Raw genomic sequence first — 27,668 nt, 5'->3', positions numbered from 1 at the left:
TTATGAAGCAAGGTGGTTATAGGGATTGTAGCCAGGAATTATTTCTTGTTTCATTCCTTCTAAGCTAAGTTTGCTAGCTACAGGCAATCTTTTAGAGAGAATAAAAGCTTCTGCTGTATCTTCTACATTATATATCAGGTTGTCTCCAGTGGTCACAATCTTAGTTTAGTCAAGTTCCCAAGCATATCCATGAAAATGCATTCTTCTCTGTTAAAGCATGTTCAGTGAATGTTTTTAATGGTCGATGACTAACATTCACAAACAAGGAAGTTATGCCAACCATTTTTAGAATACTGTATTCAATTCTGGTCTCCCCACTATATAGGAAGGATGTTGTTAAATTGGAAAGGGTACAAAGAAAGATTTACAAGGATGTTGCCGGGATTGGAGGATCTGAGCTATAGGGAGTGGCTGAATAGACTTTTTTGCTGAAACGGCGGAGGCTGAAAAGTGACCTCCTAGAAGTTTATAAAATCATAAGGGCCATGGATAGAGTGAGTAGACAAGGTCTTTTTCTCGGAGTCCAAAACTAGAGGGCATAGGTTTGAGGTGAGAAGGGAAAGGTTTAAAAAAGATCTGTGGGATAACTGACAGAGGAAGTGGAGGCTGGTACAATTAAAACATTTAAAAGGCATCTGGATGGGTATATGAATAGGAAGGGTTTAGAGGGATGTGGGCCAAAAGCTGGCAAATGGGACTAGATTAATTTAGGATATCTAGTGGGCATGGACAAGATAGACTCTCTCTGACACTCATTTTATTAAACACTAGATAGCCCATAGCAAGGGTGTTATGTTCAATTCTAGACACCATTCTTCAGGCAGGATGACAAAGCTTTACAAAGTGTAGAATGTTTTCAAGATGATAGCTTGAGAGTTTGGAGAAATGGAGCTGTTTTCCTTAAAGCAGGGAAGATTAATAGAAAACTTAATTAAGGTGTTCAATAGAGTAATTATGGAGAAACTGTTTCCACTGGGGAAAGGGTCAGGATTCTGAGGACATGGATTTAAGGTGGTTGGCAAAAGAAAGGTGACCTCAAGAAACATCTTTTTATTTATGCAGAAAGCTATTATTATTTGGGATAGAGACTTAATAGTCACATTCAAAAGAGAATGAGATGATTTTTTTGATGAAGGGAAACATCTTTAGGGGGAAAGAACAAAGGAGTCAGACAAACTGGATGGGCATATCAAAGAGCTAGCACAGTCGCAAAGGACCATATGGCCACTTTCTGTAATGTATCATTCTCAAATTCTGTGAACAAAGTCCACAATGTAATCCCCGCAGTAATAAAATTACTGTCAGTATATTATAATGTGAGATAAATAGAATACTCACAGGGAAACTGGCACGGTTTTATTTCCCATGAACAGTATTTATGCAGCGAGTAGTGCTAGAATATTCCAGTTATTTGACACCTCATTACTTGTTAGATAAATTGTCGTCTTCACCGTTCTCCTCAACCATTCACGTACCAGCATGCTAACTCGACAAAAAGGAAGGATGAGTGCTTAGCTCTATCTGCCTGTCAATGTACTGCTTCCTCTGTGAACCATTGCAGATGGTCATGTCTAGAATTGATGTAGATTATTGTGGGCCATCTAATTTTGAAGTAATTACTTTTATCTCGCCTCTGCTATTGAGCCAACAAATTTGGCAATAATTCAATGTCTAAACATTTTAAGCAGTCAGAGTTGTTGAGTGTTTCAAGTGAACTCCAGTATTGGGATCTAAACATTTTTATGTTCATTTCTAACAGATTCCGGCTATTTGTTCAGTGGGAGTCGGCCACCATCCCAAACAACAATCTCCAAGGACTCAGCACCTTCAGGTAGGTTTCTTCATAATACACAAAATAGCTCTTGAATTGTTGTAAGTATACGCGAGTGAAAAGGCAGTTACATTACAGAGTCAGTTAGCTCAGTTGATTGGACAACTGGTTTGCAATGCAGAATGAATCCAACAGCGTGGGTTCAAAACCCACTCCAGCTGAGGTTACTATGAAGGACTCTGCTTCTCAACCTCTCCCCTCACCGGAGGTGTAGTGACCCTTGGGTTAAACCCACACCAGAATGAGGGAGCTGCCCTATAGTCCTCCAGGACTTTGGTTACTTTATGCTAGGAGTAGTCTTCAGGGATCAAATTGTGAGTTAAATTACGATCCTGAGGTTAATGGGTAATTTGACTGAAGCTTTCAAGATCTGAGAAATGGTAAATTGGGAGAAACTATTCCCGCTGGTTGGGGATCTAGTCTGAAAATTGGAGCCAGGCACTTTAGGATTGGAATTCAAAAACACTTCGGTACTCAAAGGGTGGTAGAATTTTGGAACTTTCATCTGCAATTGTCCCTAGATTGATTACAAATCTGAGATTGAAAGATTTTATTAGCCGAAGGATGAAGACAAGAGTGGGAATGCATCGAATCGCAAGGGGTTGAATACACCCCCTGGTTCCTATGGAGTGACAGTAGAGGGATCATTTTGTGGTGATAATGAGGGTAGATTGCAGATTTACAACATGGTTAACTAAACACTTCATCTCCTCAGCATGTAATAAATCAGAATCACAGAGTCCAAGATTTTGGCAACAAAGTTCTGGCCTCTGCAACAGCATTCATTTACTCTGGGGAGATTTGTTTTCTCTGAGCCAGCTGAATATGTTTGCATTATCAAACATAAACTCCATTATCATGGTAAAAGAATTGAACCCCAGTTTTTATAACTAAAACAGCATGAATGTCAATGTAGTTCGCACCCTGTAACATGATGCAGAAATTCCTGCTCCTTTGGGCTCAACATCCAGTGGAATAAAGAATTCAGAGGCTGAAACAAAGCAGGTCAGTCTTATCTGGAGTTTTGAAGACCACTAACTGAGGTCTTTCTACTGAAATTAAATGGGGTCCATTCAGTTATCAGACAGATAGCGAGAGACACGCGCTGTGTCACGCGCTCACATGCATGTAACTACAGTCTGGTTCAAGAAAGAGATGCCTTTGGTTTGTTTGGATAGAGTCAAACTCCAATGTCTGTTGGTTTCCTTGATATGCCGCTGTGTTTGTGACTACATATATACGTAAGACTTTTTTAATGAATAAAGTATATTTTTGCAATTAAAAAATAAATCTGGAGTTTTGAAGAATGAGAGGCGGTTTATTTACAGTGGACAAGATTCTGAAGGGGCTGTTTTGGATAGATGGTCAGAGATCATTTCTACTGCTCTAAGCTGAGAGCAGAGATGTTGGATCTTTTAGGACTGAGTTGAGGAGAAATTTGTTCAATCAAAGGATTGTAAAATCTTTGGAGTTCTCCATCCCAGAGAATTGAAGAGTGTGTATGGACTAGGCCAGACCACTCAAAACACTCTTAAGCAGTCAACCCAGGGCATAACTTAGCAATTTGTTTTGGTTAAGTGTTCGGTGAAAATTACCCAGAGGAGGTGAACGAGGTTGATTACTAGGTTTTAAAACTGACAAATTTATTCGCACAATTACACAATGAAACACAAAGAACAGAATAAAGAACCCCTACAGAACTGAGTCTATCCAAACAAGACTTAATTAGGCCGTTCCAAATATACACAACAGTCCCATTAAGCAAACCCCCTTACACACCAATAAAAAATTGAAGTCAGAAGGGCAGAAAGAGAGAGCGCCTGTTTCCACACAGCTTACTGTTGAACTCCCAACTAGTTCTGGACCGAATTGCTCAGCTCGAGAGCTGACCACTCCCCTTCCATTATACAGATCACTTCTAAAACATGACCATCTTGGCCTGTAGTCTTATCTGTTTACATATAAACAAAAGGCCTCCCAAAATTCATTTCATCTCTGTACCAAATTTGTCTAATCTGAGCCCAGCCCATTTAAGACCCCTCTTTTTAAAAAAAAAAGTCAAGGACACTGTATCCTTGAGAAAAGGAACAGCTTTTAGGAAAAAAAGGGACCAGCTTTGTGACACGTCTCTATTTGTGGAAGTACTTAATGCTGGGATAGGCAGGTTTTTGCATTCTGAAGGAATTGAGTGATCAAAACAGTGGGCTGAAGCCAAAAGTCAGTCATGACCATATTGAGTGGTGCAGTGGAATCGATGGGCCAAATGGTCTGCTCCAATTGTCAGTGTTTTTGTGCAGTCAGGCTTCACTTTGCTCCTTGATGCTGCACTTGTTTTTAAGGTGCAAGCTTTGAGTGCCACGTACCGAGCGCACAGAGTGCACCAACATGCACATGCGCACATAGGTACGCGCGCGCACACAACAGGAAGCACACCCTCTAGGTAGACACTTGAGTGTATTGTTAAGGACAGGCTATACCTGTATTGTTAGAACAACAGTCTTTTTGAATGTCACGTTCGACGCTTTGTCTGTCTGATATGGCAAACTCCAAAACCATCTAGGCATTATTGAAAGATGATGTTATGACACCCAGCTTAATATTCACTGTGTTATCATTACAGCTTAATTGGTCTCATTTTTTAACCGTGAGTGTGTCTAAGTAGGCTGCTATATTTCTCCACAATCCCACAGTAACTGAAATCAATTTAAAAACTGGAAGAACTGCGGATGCTGTAAATCAGAAACAAAAACAGGAGTCCCTGGAAAAGCTCAGCAGATCTGACTGCATCTGTGGAGAGGAATCAGACTTAATGTTTCAGGTCCAGCAACCCTTCCTTCCTTGAGGATCCAAAACGTTTCTCTTCATCGATGCTGTCTCAAACTCCTTTTTTCACTCCTGCTGTGTTTTGAACGTTGAATAGGATTTTTGTTTTTTAAACAAAGTTTAAACAGTTTGAGAATCACCACCATCATTTTGTCAAAAGAAACAGAGGTGACTAAAGAAGAAAAGTCTTTACACAGTGAGTGACTAGAATTTGGGAAGAAAAACTATCTGGGAGTGTGCCAGAGGCAGATTCAGTTGAGGTTTTCAAATTAGATAACCATCTGGAGAGCCATAATGTGCAGGGAAAACGAAACGCAGGAATGGGCCTGAGTGAGTTGCTTTTACCTAATGTTAAGTGGGTATAATGGGCTGAATTGCCTCTGTCAATGCTGTAACCATTCTGTGATTCAATGGTCTCCACTAATTACCTTTTAACAATAACCACTTGGTAGTACAGAACTTGAGAATCGCTGAAAAATTCAAGGTCTCCCCTTGAATTGGTATTTCTTGCAAATTATCCTGAAGAGTGCAACTTGAAAAATTTTGATAAAATGTTCTTTGTTCACCAGTACTTAATCCCTCACATAGAAACTCGATTCCACATGACGTTTGGGCCTCATTTAACTGTCAGGGAGACGTTTGATGCAAATTTTTTTTCTAAATGTGACCAGGGGTTTGGGACTATACAAGGCTGTGGTGGGATTTATACCAAAGCATTGTTGCACACTTGATGTACACGAAAATGTCACCTTAAGGATCTGAAACACCCGATTTACTCCGATTGTTCCCAAAGTCACCTGACTAAAGAGCAACCCTCCAAACGCTTGCGATTTCAAATAACCTGTTAGACTATAACCTGGTGTCATGTGACTTCTGACCTTGTCCACCCTAGTCCAACACCGGCACCTCCACACCAAGAGAAAATTGTAGACTTCCATGTTTGTGATTGACATCTCCAATTTTCCTAGTTACCTACTTTGACCTCAGGACGGCAAAACTCTGTGTACCAGTGCATTCAAAACTCCTGAATAAAGCAGCACTTCATAAGACTGGCAAAAATGTTGTTTTCTCACCCCAGTTTTGATTGTAGTGAGGGTTTGGAGAGAATGGCTGGAATAAGGAATAGTTGCAGTCAGTGTGGTGGTTTGAAGTGTGTGTGTGTTCATGCAGAAGTATCAGGATTTAAGGGTGATGACCTTATAGCATGGATCAATACTTGGAACTGTGATGTTATTTAGATTAGATTAGATTCCCTACAGTGTAGGAACAGGCCATTTGCTCCAGCAAGTCTACACTCGACCCTCCAAAGAGTAATCCACCTAGACCCGTTACCCTACAAAGAGTCATAGAGATGTATAGCACGGAAACAGGCTCTTCAGTCCAACCCGTCCATGTCAACCAGATATCCCAACCCAATCTAGTCCCACCTGCCAACACCCGGCCCACATCCCTCCAAACCCTTCCTATTCATATACCCATCCAGATATCTCTTAAATGTTGCAATTATACCAGCCTCCCCCACTTCTGGCACCTCATTCCATACATGTACCACCCTCTGTGTGAAAAAGTTGCCCCTTATGTCTCTTTTGTATCTTTTCCCCCTCACCCTAACCTTATGCCCTCTAGTTCTGGTCTCCCCGACCCCAGGGAAAAGACCTTGTCTATTTACCCTATCTCTGCCCCTCATGATTTTATAAACCTCTATAAGGTCAGTCCTCTGCCTCTGATGCTCCAGGGAAAACAGCCCCAGCCTGTTCAGCCTCTCCCTGTAGCTCAAATCCTCCCTATGGCAACATCCTTGTAAATCTTTTTTGAACCCTTTCAAGTTTCACAACATCCTTCCAATAGAAAGGAGACCAGAATTGCACGCAATATTCCAACAGTGACCTAACCAATGTCCTGTACGGCCGCAACATGTCCATCCAACTCCTGTACTCCATACTCTGACCAATAAAGGAAAACATACCAAACGCCGCCTTCACTATCCTATCTACCTGCGACTCTACTTTCAATGAGATATGAACCTGCACTCCAAGGTCTCTTTGTTCAGCAACTCTCCCTAGGAGTACACTTATACATTAAGTGTATAAGTCCTGCTAAGATTTGCTATCCCAAAATGCAGCACCTCGCATTTATCTAAATTAAACTTCATCTGTCACTCCAAAGTCCATTGGCCCATCTGATCAAGATCTCGTTGTAATCTGCAAACTTACTACCTATACCTCTTATGCTCTCATTCAAATCAGTTACATAGATGATGAAAAGTAGAGGACCCAGCACCGATCCTCATGGCACTCTACTGGTCACAGGCCTCCAGTCTGAAAAACAAATCCTCCACCACCACCCTCCGCCTTCTACATTCGAGCCATTTTAGTATCCAAATGGCTAGTTCTCCCTGTTTTCCATGGATCTAACCTTGCTAATCAGTCTCCCATGGGGAAACTTGTCTAATGCCTCACTGAAGTCCATGTAGATCACATCTACCGCTCTGCCCTCATCAATCCTCTTTGTTACTTCAAAAAACTCAATCAAGTTTGTGAGACATGATTTCCCACGCACAAAGCCATGTTGACTATCCCTAATCAGTCCTTACATTTCCAAATACATGTACATCCTGTTCCTCAGGATTCCCTCCAACAACTTGCCCACCACTGACGTCAGGCTCACTGGTCTATAATTCCCTGGCTTGTCCTTACCACCTTTCTTAAACAGTGGCACCACATTTGCCAACCTCCAGTCTTCCAGCACCTCACCTGTGACTATCGATAATACAAATATCTCAGCAAGAAGCCCAGCAATCACTTGCCTAGTTTTGCACAGAGTTCTAGGGTACATCTGATCAGGTCCTGGGAATTTATCCACTTTTATGCGTTTCAAGACATCCAGCACTTCCTCCTCTATAATATGGAAATTTTTCAAGCTGTCACCATCTACTTCCTTACAGTCTGTCTTCCATTTCCTTCTCCACAATAAACACTGATGCAAAATACTTGTTTGGTATTCCCCCCCCCATCTCCTGCGGCTCCACACAAAGACCGCCTTGCTGATCTTTGAGGGGCCCTATTCTCCCCCTAGTTACTCTTTTGTCCTTAATGTATTTGTAAAAACCCTTTGGACTCTCCTTAATTCTATTTGCCAAAGCTATCTCATGTCCCCATTTTGCCCTCCTGATTTCCCTCTTAAGTATACTCCTACGGATTCACTCGATCTATCCTGTCTATACCTGACATGTTTCCTTTTTTTTCTTAACCAAACCCTCAATTTCTTTAGTCATCCAGCATTCCCTATACCTACCAGCCTTTCCTTTCACCCGAACAGAAATATACTGTCTCCTGGATTCTCGTTATCTCATTTCTGAAAGCTTCCCATTTTCCAGCCGTCCCTTTACCTGCGAACGTCTGCACCCAATCAGCTTTTGAAAGTTCTTGTCTAATACCGTCAAAATTAGCCTTCCTCCAATTTATAACTTCAACTTTTTGATCTGGTCCATCCTTTTTCCATCACTATTTTAAAATTAATAGAATTACGGTCACTGGCCCCAAAGTGCTCCCCCACTGACACCTCAGTCAACTGCCCTGCTTTATTTCCCAAGAGTAGGTCAAGTTTTGCACCTTCTCCAGTAGGTACATCCACATACTGAATCAGAAAATTTTCTAGTACACACTTACATAGATAAGCTGCAGAGCTGGGCTGAGAGGTGGCAAATGGAGTTTAATGCGGACAAATGTGAGGTGATTCAGTTTGGTCGGAGTAACTGGAATGCAAAGTACTGGCTAATGGTGAGATTCTTGGTAGTGTAGATGGGCAGAGAGATCTCGGTGTCCATCTACACAGATCCTTGAAAGTTGCCACCCAGGTTGACAGGGTTGTTAAGAAGGCATACAATGTTTTAGCTTTTATTAATAGAGGGATCGAGTTCCAGAACCATGAGGTTATGCTACAGCTGTACAAAACTCTGGTGCGGCCGCACTTGGAGTATTGTTTACAGTTCTGGTCACCGCATTATAAGAAGGATGTGGAAGGTTTGGAAAGGGTGCAGAGGAGATTTACTAGGATGTTGCCTGGTATGGAGGGAAGGTCTTACGAGGAAAGGCTGAGGGACTTGAGGCTGTTTTTGTTGGAGAGAAGAAGGTTGAGAGGTGACTTAATAGAGACATAGAATCAGAGGGTTAGATAGGGTGGACAGGGAGAGCCTTTTTCCAAGTATGGTGACAGCGAGCACGAAGGGGCATAGCTTTAAATTGAGGGGTGATAGATATAGGACAGATGTCAGAGGTAGTTTCTTTACTCAGAGTAGTAAGGGTATGGAATGCTTTGCCTGCAACAGCGGTAGATTCGCCAACTTTAAGTGCATTTAAGTCGTCATTGGACAGGCATATGGATGTACATGGAATAGTGTAGGTTAGATGAGCTTCAGATTGGTATGACAGGTCGGCGCAACATCGAGGGCTGAAGGGCCTGTACTGCGCTGTACTGTTCTATGTTTAACAAATTCCTCTATATCTAAATCTTAACACTATAACAGTCCCAGTCTATGTTTGGAAAGTTAAAATCCCCTACCATAATCACCCTATTATTCTCACTGACATCTCCTTCCAAATTTATTTCTGAATTTCCTGCTGAATATTAGGGGATCTATACGATACAGTCCCAATAAGGTGATCATCCCTTTCTTATTTCTCAGTTCCACCCAAGTAAATTCCTGGATATACTTCTGGGAATATCCTCCCCAGTACAGCTGTAATGCTATCGTTATGAAAAATGCCACTCCCCCTCCTCTCTCACCTCCCTTTCTATCCTTCCTGTTGCATTTGTATCATGGAACATTAAGCTGCCAGCCCTGCCCATCCCTGAGCCATGTTTCTGTTATTGCTATGATGTCCCAGTCCCATGTTCCTAGCCATGCCAGGAGTTCATCTGCCTTCCCTGTTAGGCCTCTTGCATTGAAATAAATGCAGTTTAATTTATCAGTCCTACCTTGTTCTCTGCTTTGTCCCTGCCTGCCCTGACTATTTGACTCACTTCTTTTCTGAACTGTACCAGTCGCAGATTGATTTCTTTCCTCACTATCTCCCTGGGTCCCAACCCCCCCCCCCCCCCCCCCCCCCTCTCCCCACACACACTCAACCTCCACACACCCACCCCCCACACACATTGGTGATAGTGATCACAACTCCCTGACCTTTACTACAGTCAAGGAGAGGGATAGATATTTAATTGAGGGAGGTGGCATTACAATCCTATTAGGCAGGAACTGGGTGCCGAGATTGGGAAGAGATGTTCTCAGAAATGCATGACTGAAATGTGGAGATTACTTAGGGAGCACTTGCTGGTAGTGCTGGATGGGCAAGAAAGGGATGGTAGATTGAAGTAACCTTGGGTGACAAGGAATGTAGAACCTCTCGTCAAAAGGAAAAAGGAAGCTTACTTAAGGCTGAGGAGGCAGGGATCAGTCAGGGCTCTAGAGGGTTCTAAGGTAGCCAGGAAGGGGCTTAGAGCTAGAAAGGGCCATGAAAAAGTTTTAGTGGGTAAGACTAAGGAAATCCCCAAGGCATTCTACACTTATGTGAGGAACAAGAGAATGACCAAGGTGAGGGTAAGGCTGATTAGGGATAGTGGAGAAAACTTGTGCCTGAAGTTAGAGGAGGTCGTGGAGGTCCTTTAATGAATACTTTGCTTCAGTATTCACTACTGAGAGAGACCTGGATGTTTGTGAGGATATGCTCAAACAGGTTGATGTTAAGAAGGAGGATGTGCTGAAAAGTTTGAAAAATGTAAGGGTAGATAAGTCTCCTGAGCCAGACAGGATATATCCTGGTTACTACAGTAAGGGAAGAGATTGCTGCACCTTTGGCAATGATCTTTGCGTCCTCACCGTCCATTGGAGTAATACCAGATGATTGGAGGGTGGCAAATGTTATTCCCTTATTCAAGAAAGGGTATATAGATAATTCTGGGAATTACAGACTAGTCAGTCTTACATCTGTGGTGGGTAAATTGTTGAGAGGATTCTGAGAGACAGGATTTATGATTACTTGGAAAAGTATAGTTAGATTAAAGATAGTCAGCATGTATTGTGAGGGGGAGGTCAAACCTCACCAGCCTTATTGAATTATTTAATGATCGATGACACATTAATGAAGGCAGAGCAGTGGATGTGGCGTGCATGGATTTTAGCGAGGTGTTTGATAAGGCTCCCCATGGTAGACTCATCCAGAAAGTAAGAAGGCATGGAATACAGGGAAATTTGGCTGTCTGCATACAGAATTGGCTGGCCTGTAGAAGATAGAGGGGTGATAGTAGATGGAAAGTATTCAGTCTGGAGCTCAGTGACCAGTCGTGTTCCATAGGCATCTGTTCTGGCACCTCTGCTCTTTTACTGACCCACCCTTCCACTTCCTCATCCAAGTCATTTATACATTTGCCAATGGCATGAAGGTTGGTGGAGTGGTGGGTAGTCTGGAGGGCTGTAATAGGTTGCAACGGGACATTGACAGGATGTAGAGCTGGGCTGAGAAGTGGCATGGTTGAGTTCAACCTGGAAAAGTGTGAAGTGATTCATTTTGGAAAGTCGAATTTGAATGCAGAATACAGGGTTAAAGGCAGGATTTTTGGCAGTGTGGAGGAACACGGGGATCTTGGCATCCATATCCATAGACCCCTCAAAATTGCCACCCAAGTTGATTGGTTTGTGAAGAAGGCGTATGGTGTGTTGGCTTTCATTCACAGGCGGATTGGGTTTAAGAGGTTATGTCCTGAAAAGGTTATGCCTCTGTAGAGCCCTGGTTAGACCACACTTGGAATATTTGTTCAGTTCTGGTTGCCACATTGCAGGAAGGATGTGGAAGCTTAAGAGAAGGTTCAGAGGAGATTTACCAGCATGTTGCCTGGACTGGAGGGCATGTCTTATGAAGAAGGATTGAGGGAGCTAAGGGTTTTCTCATTAGAGTGAAGAAGGGTGAGAGACTACTTGAAAGAGGTGAACAAGCTGATGAGAGGCACAGCTAGAGTGAATAGTCAGAGGCTTTTTCCCAGGGCAGAAATGATGACTGTTACAAGGGGGCATAATTTCAAGGTGATTGGAAGAAGGTTTAGGGGAGATGTCAGAGGTAGATTCTTCACACACACTATGCTGGGTGTGTGGAATATATTGCCAGCGGTGGTAGTAGAGTCAGAGACTTAAAGGACATTTAAGTGACTCTTGGATCGTCACATGGATGACAGTACAATGAAGGATATCTAGGTTAGTTTGATCTTAGAGTAGGATAAAAGATCGGCACAACATCAAGGGCCAAAGGGCCTGTGCAGTGCTGTACTGTTCTATTCTATGTGGAATATCCCTGTAAATTGTGCATGTTTTTAAAAATAGGTTCACAGAGCCTTGCATTTAAAACACCAAATTCAGATCATTTCAAATGATAATTAGAATGCTTATAGTAATTAGATTAAGTGTTTACAACTCTTGCCCAAAAAAACACAGGTGTACAAAACCACTGTGTTCAATGCTTTATAATTAAGCCACACCTGGAAAGACAGTCAAATAGAAAAGTTGCATTCTTATCACGTGAAAATGCAGACGCCAAAAATATGGTTAAAATGATTCAGTTATCCTAAAAGTGCTATCTTTTTTTAAAAAAAAGATGCACTTTCTTCTTGTATAATTATTGTATCATAGAAGTAAACATTACTTGTGACTTGGCCCAAAAAAGTTACATGCGCTTTTCCCAACAGCAGCCACAACACTAAACCAATACCACAACAAACAGCACAGCATCATCACAACGTCAGCTGAGAATGGAAGTTAAAAAGGTTGAACATTTTTAACGTGCGTAACTAGAGGCAGTGTTTTTATTTCTTTTCAAAATAGTTGACGCACTCAGGGGCCAGAGTGTGAGTACTTTGATACTTTACAAACATTGACTGGTCCACACAGTCAGTAAAAAGCAGGAAACCTGTTTCATCCAACATTGTTCATCAATTCAGAAGGGATTTATCTTGCCCTGTGGGAACAGTTAGTTCACTTGGCTGGTCATATGGTTTGGAGAAAGTGAGGACTGCAGATTTCTGAGATTAGAGTCAAAGAGTGTGGTGCTGGAAAAGCACAGCCAGTTAGACAGCATCAGAGGAACAGGGGAGTTGATGTTTCGAGCATGAGGCAGAGTGATGCCAACAACGTGGATTCAGTTCCCACACTGGCTGAGATTACCATTGAAGGTCCCATCTTCTCCACCTCACGTGATGTGACAACCCGCTGATTAAACTGTCATCGATCATCTGTCTGTAATGAAGGAGAGCAGCCCTCTGAATTTCTGGGACTATAGCAACATTATGTACTGTACCTCTGGCTATTGTCCAATATTAAGGACAGTATCAGTTTAGCGACATGGCTGTGTTGGTACAGTTACTGATTGGTACTGAAGCATGCACAGTCCTTGCAGGTTCTGTTTCACAGTATTCCCTTTGTTGATCCATTCCCCATCTGAGTTATATTCTTTCTGCTGTGAAATGAAAAATTTTCAGGTGAGCCATTTCCTTCCCATGTTCCAATAAAAAGTAAAGTCACCATGTTCTCACCAGACTGTCGGAATCGAGCATCGCAGTCTTTCTTATTAATAATCTGGTGTTGTGATTTTTTTTAACTTTGCTCAACAACTCATTGATCTTCAATTCCTGCTGGTCACAGAAATAAAAAGACATGAAGTGCAATGCTAAGTAACATTAGTCATGATAAGTGAGGAACTGATTTCTGATTTATACCTTATATCTCTGAATGTTGTACCTGGTGGAAATGCCATTTTTGTGTAAAACTGTACAATACAGGAGCAGAATTGGGCCATTTGGCCCATCAAGTCTGCTCTGCTACTCAGTCACAACTGATATGCTTCTCGAACTCATTTTCCAGCTTTCTCCCTTCAACCCTCAATTCCTCACAAATCAAGAACCTATCTATCTCTGTCTTAAATGCACTCATCATTGTGTAGCATCTTCATCACTTTGAATTTACGAAAGCAGCAATTGCCATGCACAAGATGTTCCTGTTTACATTGAAGACAGATTTCTCATTTCCCCTCCCCCCAGTCCCAACCCTCAGTTATCTCAGTCCCAACCCTCGGACTCAGCACCGCCTTCTTGACCTGCAATCTACTTCCCGACCTCTCCGCCCCCACCCCCTCTCCAGCCTATCACCCTCACCTTAACCTCCTTCCACCTATCGCATTCCCAACGTCCCTCCCCTCCGACCTTTTATCTTAGCCTGCTTGGCACACCCTCCTCATTCCTGAAGAAAGGCTTATGCCCGAAACGTCGATTCTCCTGCTCCTTGTATGCTGCCTGACCTGCTGCGCTTTTCCAGCAACACATTTTTCAGCTCTGATCTCCAGCATCTGCGGTCCTCACTTTCTCCTATGGCCAAATGTGTCTTACAACCAGTTGCCCATCACTCTGACCAAATCTGAGCCCATCCCTTCTTCCAATCTTTCCCTCTCCCTCCAAACGTGTACATTCTGGCAACAAAATAACTTAAAACCCTGGGAAATGGAGGGATTCCTGATGAAGGGCTTTTGCCCGAAACGTCGATTTTGCTGCTCGTCGGATGCTGCCTGAATTGCTGTGCTCTTTCAGCACCACTGATCCAGAAAACTCAGAAGACCTAATGAAGGGCAGAGGAAAAGTAATCGGGCAGATAATGGATACCATGATGCTTTTCCACCAGGACATCTAGCTTAACTGATGGGTGTGATGTGGAGATGCTTGTGTAGGATTGGGGTGGACGAAGTCAGAAGTCACGTGACACCAGATTATAGTCCTCCAGGTCTATTTGAAATCACATGCTGTCAGAGCACTGCTCCTTCGTCAGGTGATTTCAAATAAATCTGGACTATAACCTGGTGTCATGTGACTCAACTGATGGGAGAGATGAGCGGATTTCTCCATGACCATTTTGGACATCAATCTTTCATTACCCTCCCTCTAAATTCTGTAATATCCCTACTACTATTTATTTGGAGTTGAAATTCTGGTTTGGCTTTCAGTTTGTGTCCTTTTTATGGTTGATTCAAGACTAAAACCTTTACTTATTGCAATGTTTAATCCGTATAATTGTCAGGGCTTCATTTCTGGGTTTGTTCATTCTGCATTCTCACCTTTCTGATCCGATTTTGATTTTGCCTTTTTTTAATCTTATCTCGTTTTCCACACAGCTTTGATAATGTTCCTTTCCTTCTGACTTGTTATGCTTTTCGTTTAAAGCCTTTTGAATCTCTTACCACCTGTTACAGGGTTTACAGCATACAGTGCAAAGTCTGTCTCAGAATGTGAAAGCATGGACTATGTAAGGGGAAAGAGAAAAAGGAGTGTAAGGTTGAGAGCAGAGGATGTAGTGTAGGTAAAACAGGCCTCCAGTAGTTAAAGAATAGAAAATTATTCAATGGAACAAAGAAGGTTGTGAAAGGAGAAAGTACCATATGAAACATTATCAATATCTCAGACAGGGTACCTTGACAACAGTTGTTTCTAAAGGAAATTTGAAATTCTGTTTTATTGCATCCTATATCCCCTCTGTCTTAGATTGGAACAAGTGCAGAATGTCATTCTTTTTATGATTCACTGAAATGTTTCCAATAGTTCAAACACTGTAAAGGCTAGTTTTGTTTCTGTTTCTGATTCTCTGCCATCGTGCAGACTCCTACGGATTTTTTTTTTGTTTTGAAAACTCAAGATTCTCCTCCTCCTTGTCTTGAAGATACCTGTCTGGATTCACCTCCCATTCCAAAGGCAGCCTTATCAAAATCAAATCACTTACTTGTGTGAGGCAGGGCAGCTACCAGGGGTCAGTACCCCATTTCCATTTCGGAGAGGTGGGCATGGATCAGTGCTGAACCTGATCCTCCTTTCACTTCCCCACAGTGGGGTTAAGAATGGGGAATGGCTCTGCTGGTGTGATGGCACTGTTGGCTGGTATTTTATCTTTTCCTTTGTGTGGCATGGGGGCACACTGCGGTGTTATGAAATTAATTGAACTTTGTTGGTCAATTCTCAATTTTCCAAGGACGGTGTCATTTTGATAGAATCCTGCAGACCCTCGGCTGTGTGACCACCTTGATTGCTTGAAGTAACTGGCGGCAAAATGTGGCTCATCATTTATATCGATGAGTTGGATGAGAATATAGCAGGCATGGTTAGTAAGTTTGTGGATGATGCCAAAATTGGTGGCTTAGTGGACAGCGAAGAAAGTTGTCCAGGTGTATAACAGGACTTTGATCAGTTGAGCCAACGGGGTCAAGGAGTAGCAAATGGAGTTTAAATTAGATAAGTGCAAGGTGTTGCACTTTGGTACGACAAACCAGGGCAGGACTTACACGGTTTATGGTAAGGCCTGAAGTGGTGTTGTCAAACAAAGACCGAGGAGTGCAGGTACCTAGTTCCTTGAAAGTGGCATCACAGGTAGACGGGGTGGTGAAGAAAGCGTTTGGCAGGCATGCTTTCAGCAGTCAGAGTATTCAGTACAGGAGTAGGGACGTCATGTTAGAGCTGTACAAGACAATACTGAGGCCACATTTGGTGTACTGTGTCCAGTTCTGGTTGCCATGTTAAAAGAAGAATGTTATTAAACTGGAAAGGGTTCGAAAAAAAATTTACAAGGCTCTTACTGAGACTGGAGGGTTTGAATTATAAAGAGAGGCTGGATAGTCTGGGACTTTTTTCCCCTGGAGCATACGAAGGTGAGGGGTGATCTCAGAAGTTTATAAAATCATGAGAAGCATAGATAAGGTGAACAGCCAAAATCATTTCCCCAGAATATGGGAGTCCAAATCTATAGGGCATGGGTTTAAGATGAGAGGTGAAAGATTTTCACACACAGGGTAGTGCATATGTGGAACGAGCTGCCAGAGGAAGTGGTAGAGGCAGATACAATTATAACATTTAAAAGACATTTCCACAAGTACTTGGATAGGAAAGGTTTAGAGGGATATGGGCCAAATGTTGGCAAATGGGACTAGGTCAGATCAGGATATCCAGTTGGCACAGGTGAGTTGGACTAAAGGGTCTGTTTCCATGATGTATACACCTCTACGACTCCAAGGCATTTGTTAAATCAACATGTTAAAGAAATATGATGTCGCTTGTCAGTACAAAGAGAACTTGGTGCATTCAGCCAGTCCCAAGGGAATATAGTTGTCAGCTGTTCCGATGATGCTGGTTGTGAAGCAGCAAGAGCCCTGTGAGGGCTTGAATAGAGAAGATCCTCATTCGGGCGCTCCCATATCAAAACACTAATGTCTCTGAGGCTGGGTGTGGAAACATTTGAGAAATGTTCCTGATGGATTGATTGTTGGCATTTATGCCAAGAGTTGTATCCACTGTGTTTGTTCCATCCTTTCTGTAGATTATTTCTCCTTGAAGTCTGGAAGCCGACCGTCTTCACCCTCGATATCGCCAACTCCATCAGTGGCAGGATCGGTAACATCCAGTTCCGGCTCCTTGCATCACCGGCGTCCCCTCATCAGCCCTGCACGCCTCAACCTCACGGGACAAAGACTCAAATTGTTCACAGAGTGTGTCGCCATCCAACAGAGCCCAGGAAAGTTAATCCGTAAAGCCTGGCCTTCTCCAAACGTGTCAGACACAAACGTTTCCAGTAATGTTCTACAGCAGGATGTGACCCATGTCTCTTCTCATAGTCACAGTATGTACTTCATTTGTTAAACCCTGACACTTCTGCCTTTCAAAATTCAATGTACGTGAGGGTGAACCTCCTCATTTTGTTGGTCATACAACACAGAAACAGGCCCTTCAGCTCCCTCATCCTTTCATTTTACCAGAACATTTTTGTGAATGCAAAAGGGGTTTTGTTAAAAGTAACAATGGTAGGAGGTTCACCCCACTTTTTATGTCATACCTGAGCAAAGAGTTCACACTCAAGGGCAACAGTAACACAGTGGTAATGCCACTGGACTAATAATCCAGACCTTCAGACTATTGCTTTGGGAATCATAGTTAAAATCCCACAATGGCAGCTAGTGGAGTTTAAAATTCAATAAACAGAAATCTCAAATTGAAAGATGGTGACCACAAAACTATCACCAATTGTTGTGAAAATGCATCTGGTTTACTAATGTCCCTTTAGGGGAGGAAATCTGTCCTCTTTACCCAGCCTGGCCTCCATGTAATGCCAGAATCGTAACAATGTGGTTGACACTTAATTACCCTCAGAAATGGTCTAGAAAGTCGTTCCGTTCAAGGGCAATTAGGGTTGGGCAACAAATGCTGGTGATGATGCCCATGTCCTATGAAAGAACGTTTTTATTTGAAATTCCAAGTGGGATGTGTGAACCACATTATTTGGCTATCAGTTGAATCGGAGAAGCCGTCAGGTTGTCCTATAGCCATAGTTAGCAATCCCATTGGAAATAATGGCCCAGACCTGACAATTGTATTGTGTAGAATCTTCTTGGAGCCATTATAAAGCTACCTGGCCTAATAATTTGATTTTTTTTGTATTAAATTTGTTGTTGCATTTAGCCATAATGAGATAATTGTAACTCTTCAAATTGTGCAGGAATGGTGACTTGGAAGAATTCTTTCAGTGGGGATTCTAAAACTTTCAGCCTGAGGAAGTTTTAGAATGTATTTTCTCTGCAGAGTGGATTTACATTTACCACCCCCACACTCCCTTCCATCCTCCCAGCTGCCATTCCCCCAGTTCCAAACAGCAGAACTGATGTGCAGAGTTGTTAGGGGATTTTAGGCGTGTCAATGAAGTTCTGGCTTTTTGAGTGTAAAAGTATGCTACTTCAAGTTTCCCAAACCCAGAAGATGTGACACTTGCCAAATGTTCTCTCGCTCTGTCTTAGTCATCAGGGTGATCATTGTGGCCTGACTTCAGGAAATTCACACTGGTCCAGTAAAATTTCATTAAAATTGAACTGAGCTGTTCATATTTCAATTTTAATTTGACAGCCTGGCTGATGTTTCCAAATTACTATGATGTGAAGCTCTCTATGTAGAATCTAGCAGAACAGAAGGGGTTTGTTCAGCCCATTTAACAAGGTGATGAATGAGCAAATGGACTAGCCCTAACACCACCCCCCGCAACTGTTGTTCCCCCCCAAAGCCCTTCTGCAACTTCCCCTTTCATTTCTTTTTGAAAGGTACAATTTATTCCGTTCCCACTATCCTTTCAAAGAGTGCATTCCAGGTCACAGCCATCAAGTTATGGAGGTCGGGAAAAGAGCCATTTAAGCCATCAAAATTGGTTGGTTATCTTGACGCATTGTTATCATGACTTTCTTCCTGTTATCTCTGACACTTGTACAAATCACCTTAAATTCCGAAGTGTCTGCTTGTGAACTCTTCTCCGATTGGAAGAAAATTTCTTCTCAAAACTCCTTGGAATCTCAAGCAGCTCTGTCAGATCCCGTACAGCTCGCAAAGCCTCTGTTCAGAAACGATCCATTAATCATTCTGTAAACTAATTCACTGGATAGATCTTCGCCTGCCTGCTGCAGCTATTTTACAAAGTAACCTTTTGCTGTGACCCCGAAATATTCTTGCAATATTGTTGAGACCTCTTTTGGCATACTGTGTTCAACTCTGGTCTTCCTGCTATAACAAGGATATTGTGAAACTTGAAAGAGTTCAAAAAAGATTTACAAGGATGTTGCTGGAGCTGGAGGGCTTGGGCTTTAGGGAGAGGCTAAATAGGCTGGGGCTGTTTTTTCCTGGAGCATTGGAGGCTGAGGGGTGATCTTAGAGGTTGACAAAATCATGAGAGGCGTGGATAGGATAAATAGTCAAATTCTTTTCCCCAGGTTAGGGGAGTCCAAAACTAGAGGGCATAGGTTTATGGTGAGAGGGGAAAGATTTAAAAGGGATCTGAGGGGCAGCTTTTTCACACACTGGGTGGTGCGTGTATGGAACAAGCTGCCAAAGGAAGTGATGGAGACTGGTAACAATTATAACATCTAAAAGGCATCTGGATGGGTACACCAATAGGAATGGTTCAGAGAAATATGGACCAAATGCTGGCAAATGGGACTAGATTAAGTTCGAATATCTGGTCAGCACAGGTGAATTGTACTGAAAGATCTGTTTCCATGCTGTACAACTCTGACTATTTATTCGTGTCCTTTCTCAAAGCCGCTTCCAGCAAAGTCAAAATTAAAATGTAGATCTGAAGCTTTTAAATGTGTTTATCAGATTTGAGTGTTGTTTTGTCTTTTTGCCAGCAATTCCTTTTATTTTTAATTTATAATTATGCTCTCTTCAATTTTATGAGCCGCCCTATAATTTCTGTGACCTGTTGGAGGGAAGGTAGTGGCTCCCTTCTATTGAACTTCAACAACACTGCAGGAACAAGTGAGAAATCGTATAATTACTTTTTTCAGCACTAATTAGGTGTCTTATACAACATTGAAATTCTGCCAATGCTGATAAACTAAAGCAATAAATCTTGGAGGTACTCGGCAAATCAGGCAGCATCCGTAAAGAGTCAAACAGAGTTTATGTTTTAAGTCAATGATCTTTCATCGGAGCTGGACACTGTTGGAGAGGAAGGACATTAGGGCCTGAAAGGTAAAGTTGTCATAGTCCCAGCAATCCATAGGCTCCCCTCTAATGATTGACAATGAGTTTAACCCAAGGGATAGCATATCTCAGGAGAAGGGAGAGATTGAGAATGCAGCACCTTGCTAGTGACCTCAGCCGGTGTGAGAATTGAACCCACGCTGTTGGTATCAGTCTGCCATTTTGCATCACACACCGACCAACCAACAAAAGGAAAGATCCTTGAGTGGAGAGAACGCAGGAGGTTTCCGTTTAGCCCTCCAAGTATTAGAGGAGACCACAGTAAGCAGTGAGCACTGTACACTCTATTTAATGAAATACAAGTGAAAAGCTGGAAGGAGTGATTGGGCCCTGGAGGGTCAGTACAAACAGAGGTGTTCCCCCTCTGTCCCCAACCATGGACTGCAGCAGTTCACCACTACCTTCTCTAGGGAGATTAGAGCAAGGAAACAGGCACAGATGCTCATAATTGCTGACCAAATGCTTTTTAAAAAGTGCTGTGCTTACAAGGCAATGTCGTGAGGGAAGGTGAGCTGCAAAGAGTGGAATGGGGTAGGTCAACATAATGATACTGAAGGGGAGTGATGACTAAGATGGTTAAGTTAAACTTAAGATGGCAGAGTACAATGTTTTGAATCTGGCAGCTGATGGGATGGAAGGTGAGGTTAAGGAGGCCGCTGTCATAGTTCCAGTGGGGAGGGGAAGAGGTGAGAAGGGAAATGGGGCAAACATGTTTGAGAGGAGGAGAATTCCAGTTGAAGAAAAAGGAAGAGCTTGTTGGAAGCTTTGGAATGCAAGATAACAACATCAGCAGCGATGTGACAGAAGCTGAAAGGCTCAGTGCAAGGGAACTGTTTTGTACTTTACAATTCCAGGAGAAGAGCTGCACTAGTTTAAAATAAGGCTGTATCTTTACTGGGAAGAAACCCCCATTATTCAGCAGCACCGCTGTTGTAGACTTTGCGCACTTTGCACTAAAACTAATTGAATGCAGACAAAAGATTGGTGGAGGGGTCAAGTGTAAGAGAGTGCCTCATAGAATCATAGAGATATACAGCATGGTCCAACCCGTCCATGCCGACCAGATATCCCAACGCAATCTAGTCCCACCTGCCAACACCCAGCCCATATCCCTGCAAACCCTTCCTATTCATATACCCATCTAAATGCCTCTTAAATGTTGCAATTGTACCAGCCTCCTCCACTTCCTCTGGCAGGTCATTCCATATGCATACCACCCTCTGTGTGAAAACGTTGTCCCGTAGGTCTCTTTTATATCTATCCCCTCTCACCCTAAACCTATGCCCTCTAGTTCTGGACTCCCCAACCCCAAGGAAAAGATTTTGCCTATTTACCCTATCCATGACCCTCATAATTTTGTAAACCTCTATAAGGTCACCCCTCAGCCTCCGATGCTCCAGGGAAAACAGCCCCAGCCTATTCAGCTTCTCCCTATAGCTCAAATCCTCCAACCCTGGCAACTTGAACCCTTTCAAGTTTCACAACATCTTTCTGATAGGAAGGAGACCAGAATTGCATGCAATATTCCAACAGTGGCCTAACCAATGTTGTGTACAGCCGCAACATGACCACCCAACCCCTGTACTCAATACTCTGACCAATAAAGGAAAGCATACCAAACGCTGCCTTCACTATCCTATCTACCTGCGACTCCACTTTCAAGGAGCTATGAACCTGCACTCCAAGGTCTCTTTGTTCAGCAACACTCCCTAGGACCTTGCCATTAAGCGTATAAGTCCTGCTAAGATTTGCTTTCCCAAAATGCAGCACCTCGCATTCATCTGAATTAAACTCTATCTGCCACTTCTCAGCCCACTGGCCCATATGGCCAAGATTCTGTTGTAATCTGAGGTAACCCTCTTCGCTGTCCACTACACCTCCAATTTTGGTATCATCTGCAAACTTACTAACCGTACCTCTTATGCTCGCAGCCAAATCATTTATGTAAATGACAAAAAGTAGAGGACCCAGGACCGATCCTTGTGGTACTCCACTGGTCACAGGTCTCCAGTCTGAAAAACAACCCTCCACCACCACCCTCTGTCTTCTACCTTTGAGCCAGTTCTGTATCCAAATGGCTAGTTCTCCCTGTATTCCGTGAGATCTAACCTTGCTAATCAGTCTCCCATGGGGGAACCTTGTCGAACGCCTTACTGAAATCCATATAGATCACGTCTACCACTCTGCCCTCATCAGTCCTCTTTGTTACTTCTTCAAGAAACTCAATCAAGTTTCTGAGACATGATTTCTCACGCACAAAGCCATGTTGACTATCCCTAATCAGTCCTTGCCTTTCCAAATAAACACACATCCTGTCCCACAGGATTCCCTCCAACAACCTGCCCAGCACTGACATCAGGCTCACTGGTCTATGGATCCCTGGCTTGTCCTTACCACCTTTCTTAAACAGTGGCACCACGTTAGTCAGCCTCCAGTCTTCCGGCACCTCACCTGTGACTATCAGTGATACAAATATCTCAGTAAGAGGCCCAGCAATCACTTCTCTAACTTCCCACAGAGTTCCAGCGTACACCTGATCGGGTCCTGGGGATTTATCCACTTTTATGCGTTTCAAGACATCCATCACTTCTTCCTCTGTAATCTGGACATTTTGCAAGATGTCACCATCTATTTCCCTACAGTCTATATCTTCCATATCCTTTTCCACAGTAAATACTGATGCAAAGTATCGACTTGCTGATCTTTGAGGGGCCCTATTCACTCCCTAGTTACCCTTTTGTCCTTAATGTATTTATAAAAACTCTTTGGATTCTCCTTAATTCTATTTGCCAAAGCTATCTCATGTCCCCTTTTTGCCCTCCTGATTTCCCTCTTAAGTATACTCCTACTTCCTTTATACTCTTCAAAGGATTCACTTGATCTATACCTTAAATATGTTTCCTTCCTTTTCTTAACCAAACCTCAATTTTGTTAGTCATCCAGCATTCCCTATACCCACCAGCCTTTCCTTTCACCCTAACAGGAATATACTTTCTCTGGATTCTCGTTATCTCATTTCTGAAAGCTTCCCATTTTCCAGCCATTCCTTAACCTGCGAACATCTGCCTCCAATCAGCTTTTGAAAGTTCTTGCCTAATACCGTCAAAATTGGCCTTTCTCCAATTTAGGACTTCAACTTTTAGATCTGGTCTATCCTTTTCCATCATTATTTTAAATCTAATAGAATTATTGTCGCTGGCCCCAAAGTGCTCCCCCACTGACACCTCAGTCACCTGCCCTGCCTTATTTCCCAAGAGTAAGTCAAGTTATGCACCTTCTCTAGTAGGTACATCCACATACTGAATCAGAAAAGTTTCTTGTACACACTTAACAAATTCCTCTCCATCTAAACCCTTAACGCTATAGCAGTCCCAGTCTATGTTTGGAAAGTTAAAATTCCCTACCATAACCACCCTATTATTCTTACAGATAGCTGAGATCTCCTTACAAGTTTGTTTCTCAATTTCCGTCTAACTATTAGGGGGTCTGTAATACAATCCCAATAAGGTGATTGTCCCTTTCTTATTTCTCAGTTCCAACCAAATAACTTCCCTGGATGTATTTCTGAAAATATTCTCCCTCAGCACCGCTGTAATGCTGTCCCTCATCAAAAATGCCACTCCCCTCCTCTCTTGCCTCCCTTTCTATCCTTCCTGCAGCATTTGTATCCATCACATAATACAACCTCCAGCCTCTAAGACACCATTGAACTCCATCTAAGTTGTTTGGCTGTGATTCTCCTCTGTCCTTTGCAATGAGGCTGGAACTTGGTAAGGGAGAAGGTTGATGAAGTGGGATTAGGTTCTGAAGGCCCACGTCATCCCACCCTCTGAGGACTATTCTCTCACCACTCCTGGCCAGTCTGTAACCCCCTTGGGTTTGTTTGAACCTTTACAAACCCAAAAGCTGCTATTTCAGGAAGCAGCATCTATTTCTTGCATTAGTGGGGTAAGTCGCTGTACTTCAACCACATTAAAATCCTCCTCCTCAAACCCCATTTCCACACCTGCCCACCACATCACCTTGAGTAATTGAGTTGCTTCATTTTTCAATGTGAGCTGAACTTGACGGAGTTTAATGCAGTTTCTGAGACATAAACGCACAAAATTGAAACTTTATTGCTGGAACAGCACAGCAGGTCAAGCAGCATCCAGGGAACAGGAGATTCGACGTTTCGGGCACAGGCCCTTCTTCAAGAAACTGATAAACGCACAAAACACAGGATACATTCTCTATGTGCATGCGTCATTCAGCTGTAGAATGAGGAATGACTATGCTGGGAATACAATACTTTTTAAAATTTCTACCATGCTGTACAAAGCATTGAGTATCTTGGGATGGGGATAGAGTGAGATGGAGCTGCGTGTGGCAGGACATTTCTTTTTCACTAGACCTTAGGAAATGTTCCTTAGTGAAGTACAGTCCGATTGATGTAACAGCCAGCCTTTGTGGCCTCTGTGCTTCACTATCCCATTTAGTCCACCTCTTAGTGGGTGCTCAGAACTTAGGATCGAGTGCTCTTTCTGTATTGGATCCACACAATGACCAGAAGCTCAATCACCCTCATCCTCACCACATCAGCCAGACTCGAGTGTGGGAGCTGGGGGAGTGCCAGAGCCATGAGGATAACTCACATTGCCACCCAGTAAATAATGCAGTTTCTGTATTTCCTCCAGGATTTGAAACACAAGTCAAAGTATATAAACCCCCTCTTCTAATAGTGAAATAAAGTAAAAAACTGTGGGTGCTGGAGATCTGAAACAAAATTAGAAATCACTGGAGAAATTTGGCAGGTTTGGCAACATCTGTGGGAAGAAAGCACAGTTAATAGTTCAAGGCTGGTGAATAATCTTTATTAGAGTCCTCCATTATTGTTAGCTACTCAGTAACATATTTTTCCCATTGAGGCTTCAGTCTATCTGTAGGATTATTTCCTTCCTGACTGTTTTACTAACTGAGGGTTTTAGCTAGAAGGTGATTGACATTGATTTCAGGGAAAGGAAGTTGAGAATTTTGACCAGGGTAGGCTTATCTCCAAAATATTCCATCAGACGTTTACAGGAACTGGATTGAGAAAGATCAGATTGCCTTGTTGTTCTGTTCTGTTCTGTGCGAGGGATCCCACAGTGGTGGTGTAACACCTGGCACTGACAGTGATACTCCGACCGGAAAAGAGAAAATTAGCAGCAAGAGGAAGTGAAGACCATCTTCAGGGATTAATCAGACAAAAGCTTTACCCTGCAGATTTAAATAGTCATTAAACAGCTCTATCTCTGAGTGACAGTGCACAGAAATGATGAGTTCTTAACCCTGGGCATGGTGAGATTTCCATTTGGTTTAAGAAAAAGGAATTCAGCATAAAAATCACAGTGATTTAATATTTCACTTGAAGTCTTTTGGAAAAAGCTCCAAATATTAGAACTTTATGCAAATACAAAGAAGTGACTAAGTTGTATAATAAGATGGTAAGGAATTACAACTTAGTGATTGTGTTTTATTAGAAATCTGAGGAAACATGAAAAGAGCTGCCTTTCTCCGAACAATAGAAACTCAGTACTGAAGGAGCACAGCACTGAGCCATTGAACCAAGGCTCCAATGCCCCCTTCAAGTGGATGGTAAAGATCCCACATCACTATTTCGAACATTAGCAGGGGAGTTTACCCCAGTGTCTGGATTGATATTTATCCCTCTATCAGCATCGCAAAAAAACCCCAAATAATCCAATTGTTATCATTTTGTTGTTTGAAGGCGCTTGCTTTTCTCTTTCTGATCGCCAGCAGCTCTCTGTCTCCAATTTGCTTTGACGGTGTATCTCCTGCTAGAGTGCTCAAACAGGAAGTCAGTGCAGTTGATGTTGCTGTCCTGTTCCATATCACAGTGTGCCTGTTGCTGTCTCGCCCAACCTACCCCTGCCCTTTCCTCACTCCTCATCCTCTTCACCATGACCCATCCTCCACTTCCCTCATCCTTGAACTTTGGTTGTTGCATCACTGATTTCATAACTTTAGACCGAGTGGTTCCAATGAAAATTGAAACATGAGGACATATTTTCCAATTCAAAACTATTGCATCTTAACTGTGCGGCTAGCTTGTGCACTGGATGCGGCCCGTGCAGTTGCTATAGGCAAACGCAGCCTTGCTTCTAGCTTTCATTCTAAAAATGCTGATCCCTTGCAAAGGCGACCGAATTATAGAATCAAACAGTGCAAAAGAGACTCTTTAGCCCATCGCATCTGCACCTGTAAAATGTTCTGGCTTTGCCAGGACAATCCCAGTTTGAAATTATAATTTAGTTAATTAAATGTCCCAATGACCTGGCAATTTCCTAAAAGTAGTTCAATGATCCAATTTTGACCTTTTCCCCCAAGTAAACCCCAAAGGGATGGGGGAGAGGAAGGCTTTTGAAATTTTGTTTTTCTCTTCTTAGGCACCCACCACCCCTCAGACTAGATCGTTTCAGTCAAGGGAAATGTCGCAATCATTTGGGCGCTTGTGACTCCCTTGTTTGAGTCAGTTGATGGAATAAGGTCACCAATGCTCAAAGGCCTTATCCTGCAACATGTCATCTTCCTTCTTTAACCAGCCCTCCCCCCAGTTTCCTGTCTCTACTTGCCCAATATTTCACTCACTCACCTTACCATGATTCCCCACCATGCTGCATTGTACTCTCTGAGCTTGCGTCTTGTCCCTTTCCTTTCCCTGTTCCCTCAGCCTGTGAATGCACAGCCTGAATAAAGTTGATTCTCATGAGGCGCTACAAGAATAAACGTCACTTGTAGTTTATCCTGAGTTAGTATCTTCCAGTGCATCTCTGCTCCCTATCTCTCTTGATCTACACAATTCCTACAAATTCTCCTCTAATTCTGAGCAAGGTGAGGCAGTGACCTAGTGGTATTATCACTGGATTGTTAATCCAGAGACCTGGGTAATGTTCTGGGGACCTAGATTCAAATCCCACCTAAATACGATTTTTTTTTTATTTAAAATCTGGAAATAAGAGTCTAATGATGACCATGAATCCACTGACAATTGTCAAAAAAATCCATCAGGTTCAATTATGTCCTTTTGAGAAGGAAACTGCCATCCTTACCTGGTCAAGCCTACATGTGACTCCAGACCCACAGGAATGTGGTTGACTCTTAACTGCCCTTTGGAGAATTAGGGATGGGTATTAAATGCTGGCCCAGCCAGCGGCTCCCTCATCGCATGAATGAATAAAGAAAAAAGAATTGTAATCACCGCCATTGGTAGCCATGCCTTTAGCTGCTAGCTCTGAAGTATCTTTTCTAAGCTGTCGTTCTCCCTCACTCTTCTCCCCTGTCACAATCCTTGGAAACCTGCCTCTTTGACCAAGCTTTTGTCCATCTACCCTAATGGTTGCATATGGGGCTCAATCTCACATTTTCTATTATACTTTCCTGTTTAATG

At 42.7% G+C, this 27,668-nt stretch overlaps 1 protein-coding gene across 4 annotated transcripts in view; it reads left to right on the top strand.

Moving 5' to 3' along the window:
* The window catches only part of tmem201 (transmembrane protein 201), a 174,005-nt gene that overhangs the window by 128,120 nt on the left and 18,217 nt on the right, over positions 1-27,668 (top strand). For 3 of the 4 annotated variants that reach the window (XM_043676178.2, XM_043676179.2, XM_043676181.2), the window contains 2 exons: positions 1,760-1,831; positions 17,040-17,339. In XM_043676178.2, coding sequence (XP_043532113.1) covers positions 1,760-1,831; positions 17,040-17,339 — 372 coding nt within the window. The remainder of the gene's footprint in view (positions 1-1,759; positions 1,832-17,039; positions 17,340-27,668) is intronic. The other variant, XM_043676180.2, reaches the window with a different exon arrangement.

Source organism: Chiloscyllium plagiosum, unplaced genomic scaffold (genome assembly GCF_037043375.1).
Source record: "Chiloscyllium plagiosum isolate Xiang-an unplaced genomic scaffold, Cpla_swu_hap1 HiC_scaffold_37, whole genome shotgun sequence".
In the NCBI taxonomy this organism is placed as follows: domain Eukaryota; kingdom Metazoa; phylum Chordata; class Chondrichthyes; order Orectolobiformes; family Hemiscylliidae; genus Chiloscyllium; species Chiloscyllium plagiosum.
The sequence above is the reverse complement of the archived record's forward strand: the minus strand, read 5'-3'. Positions and strand labels throughout refer to the sequence as shown.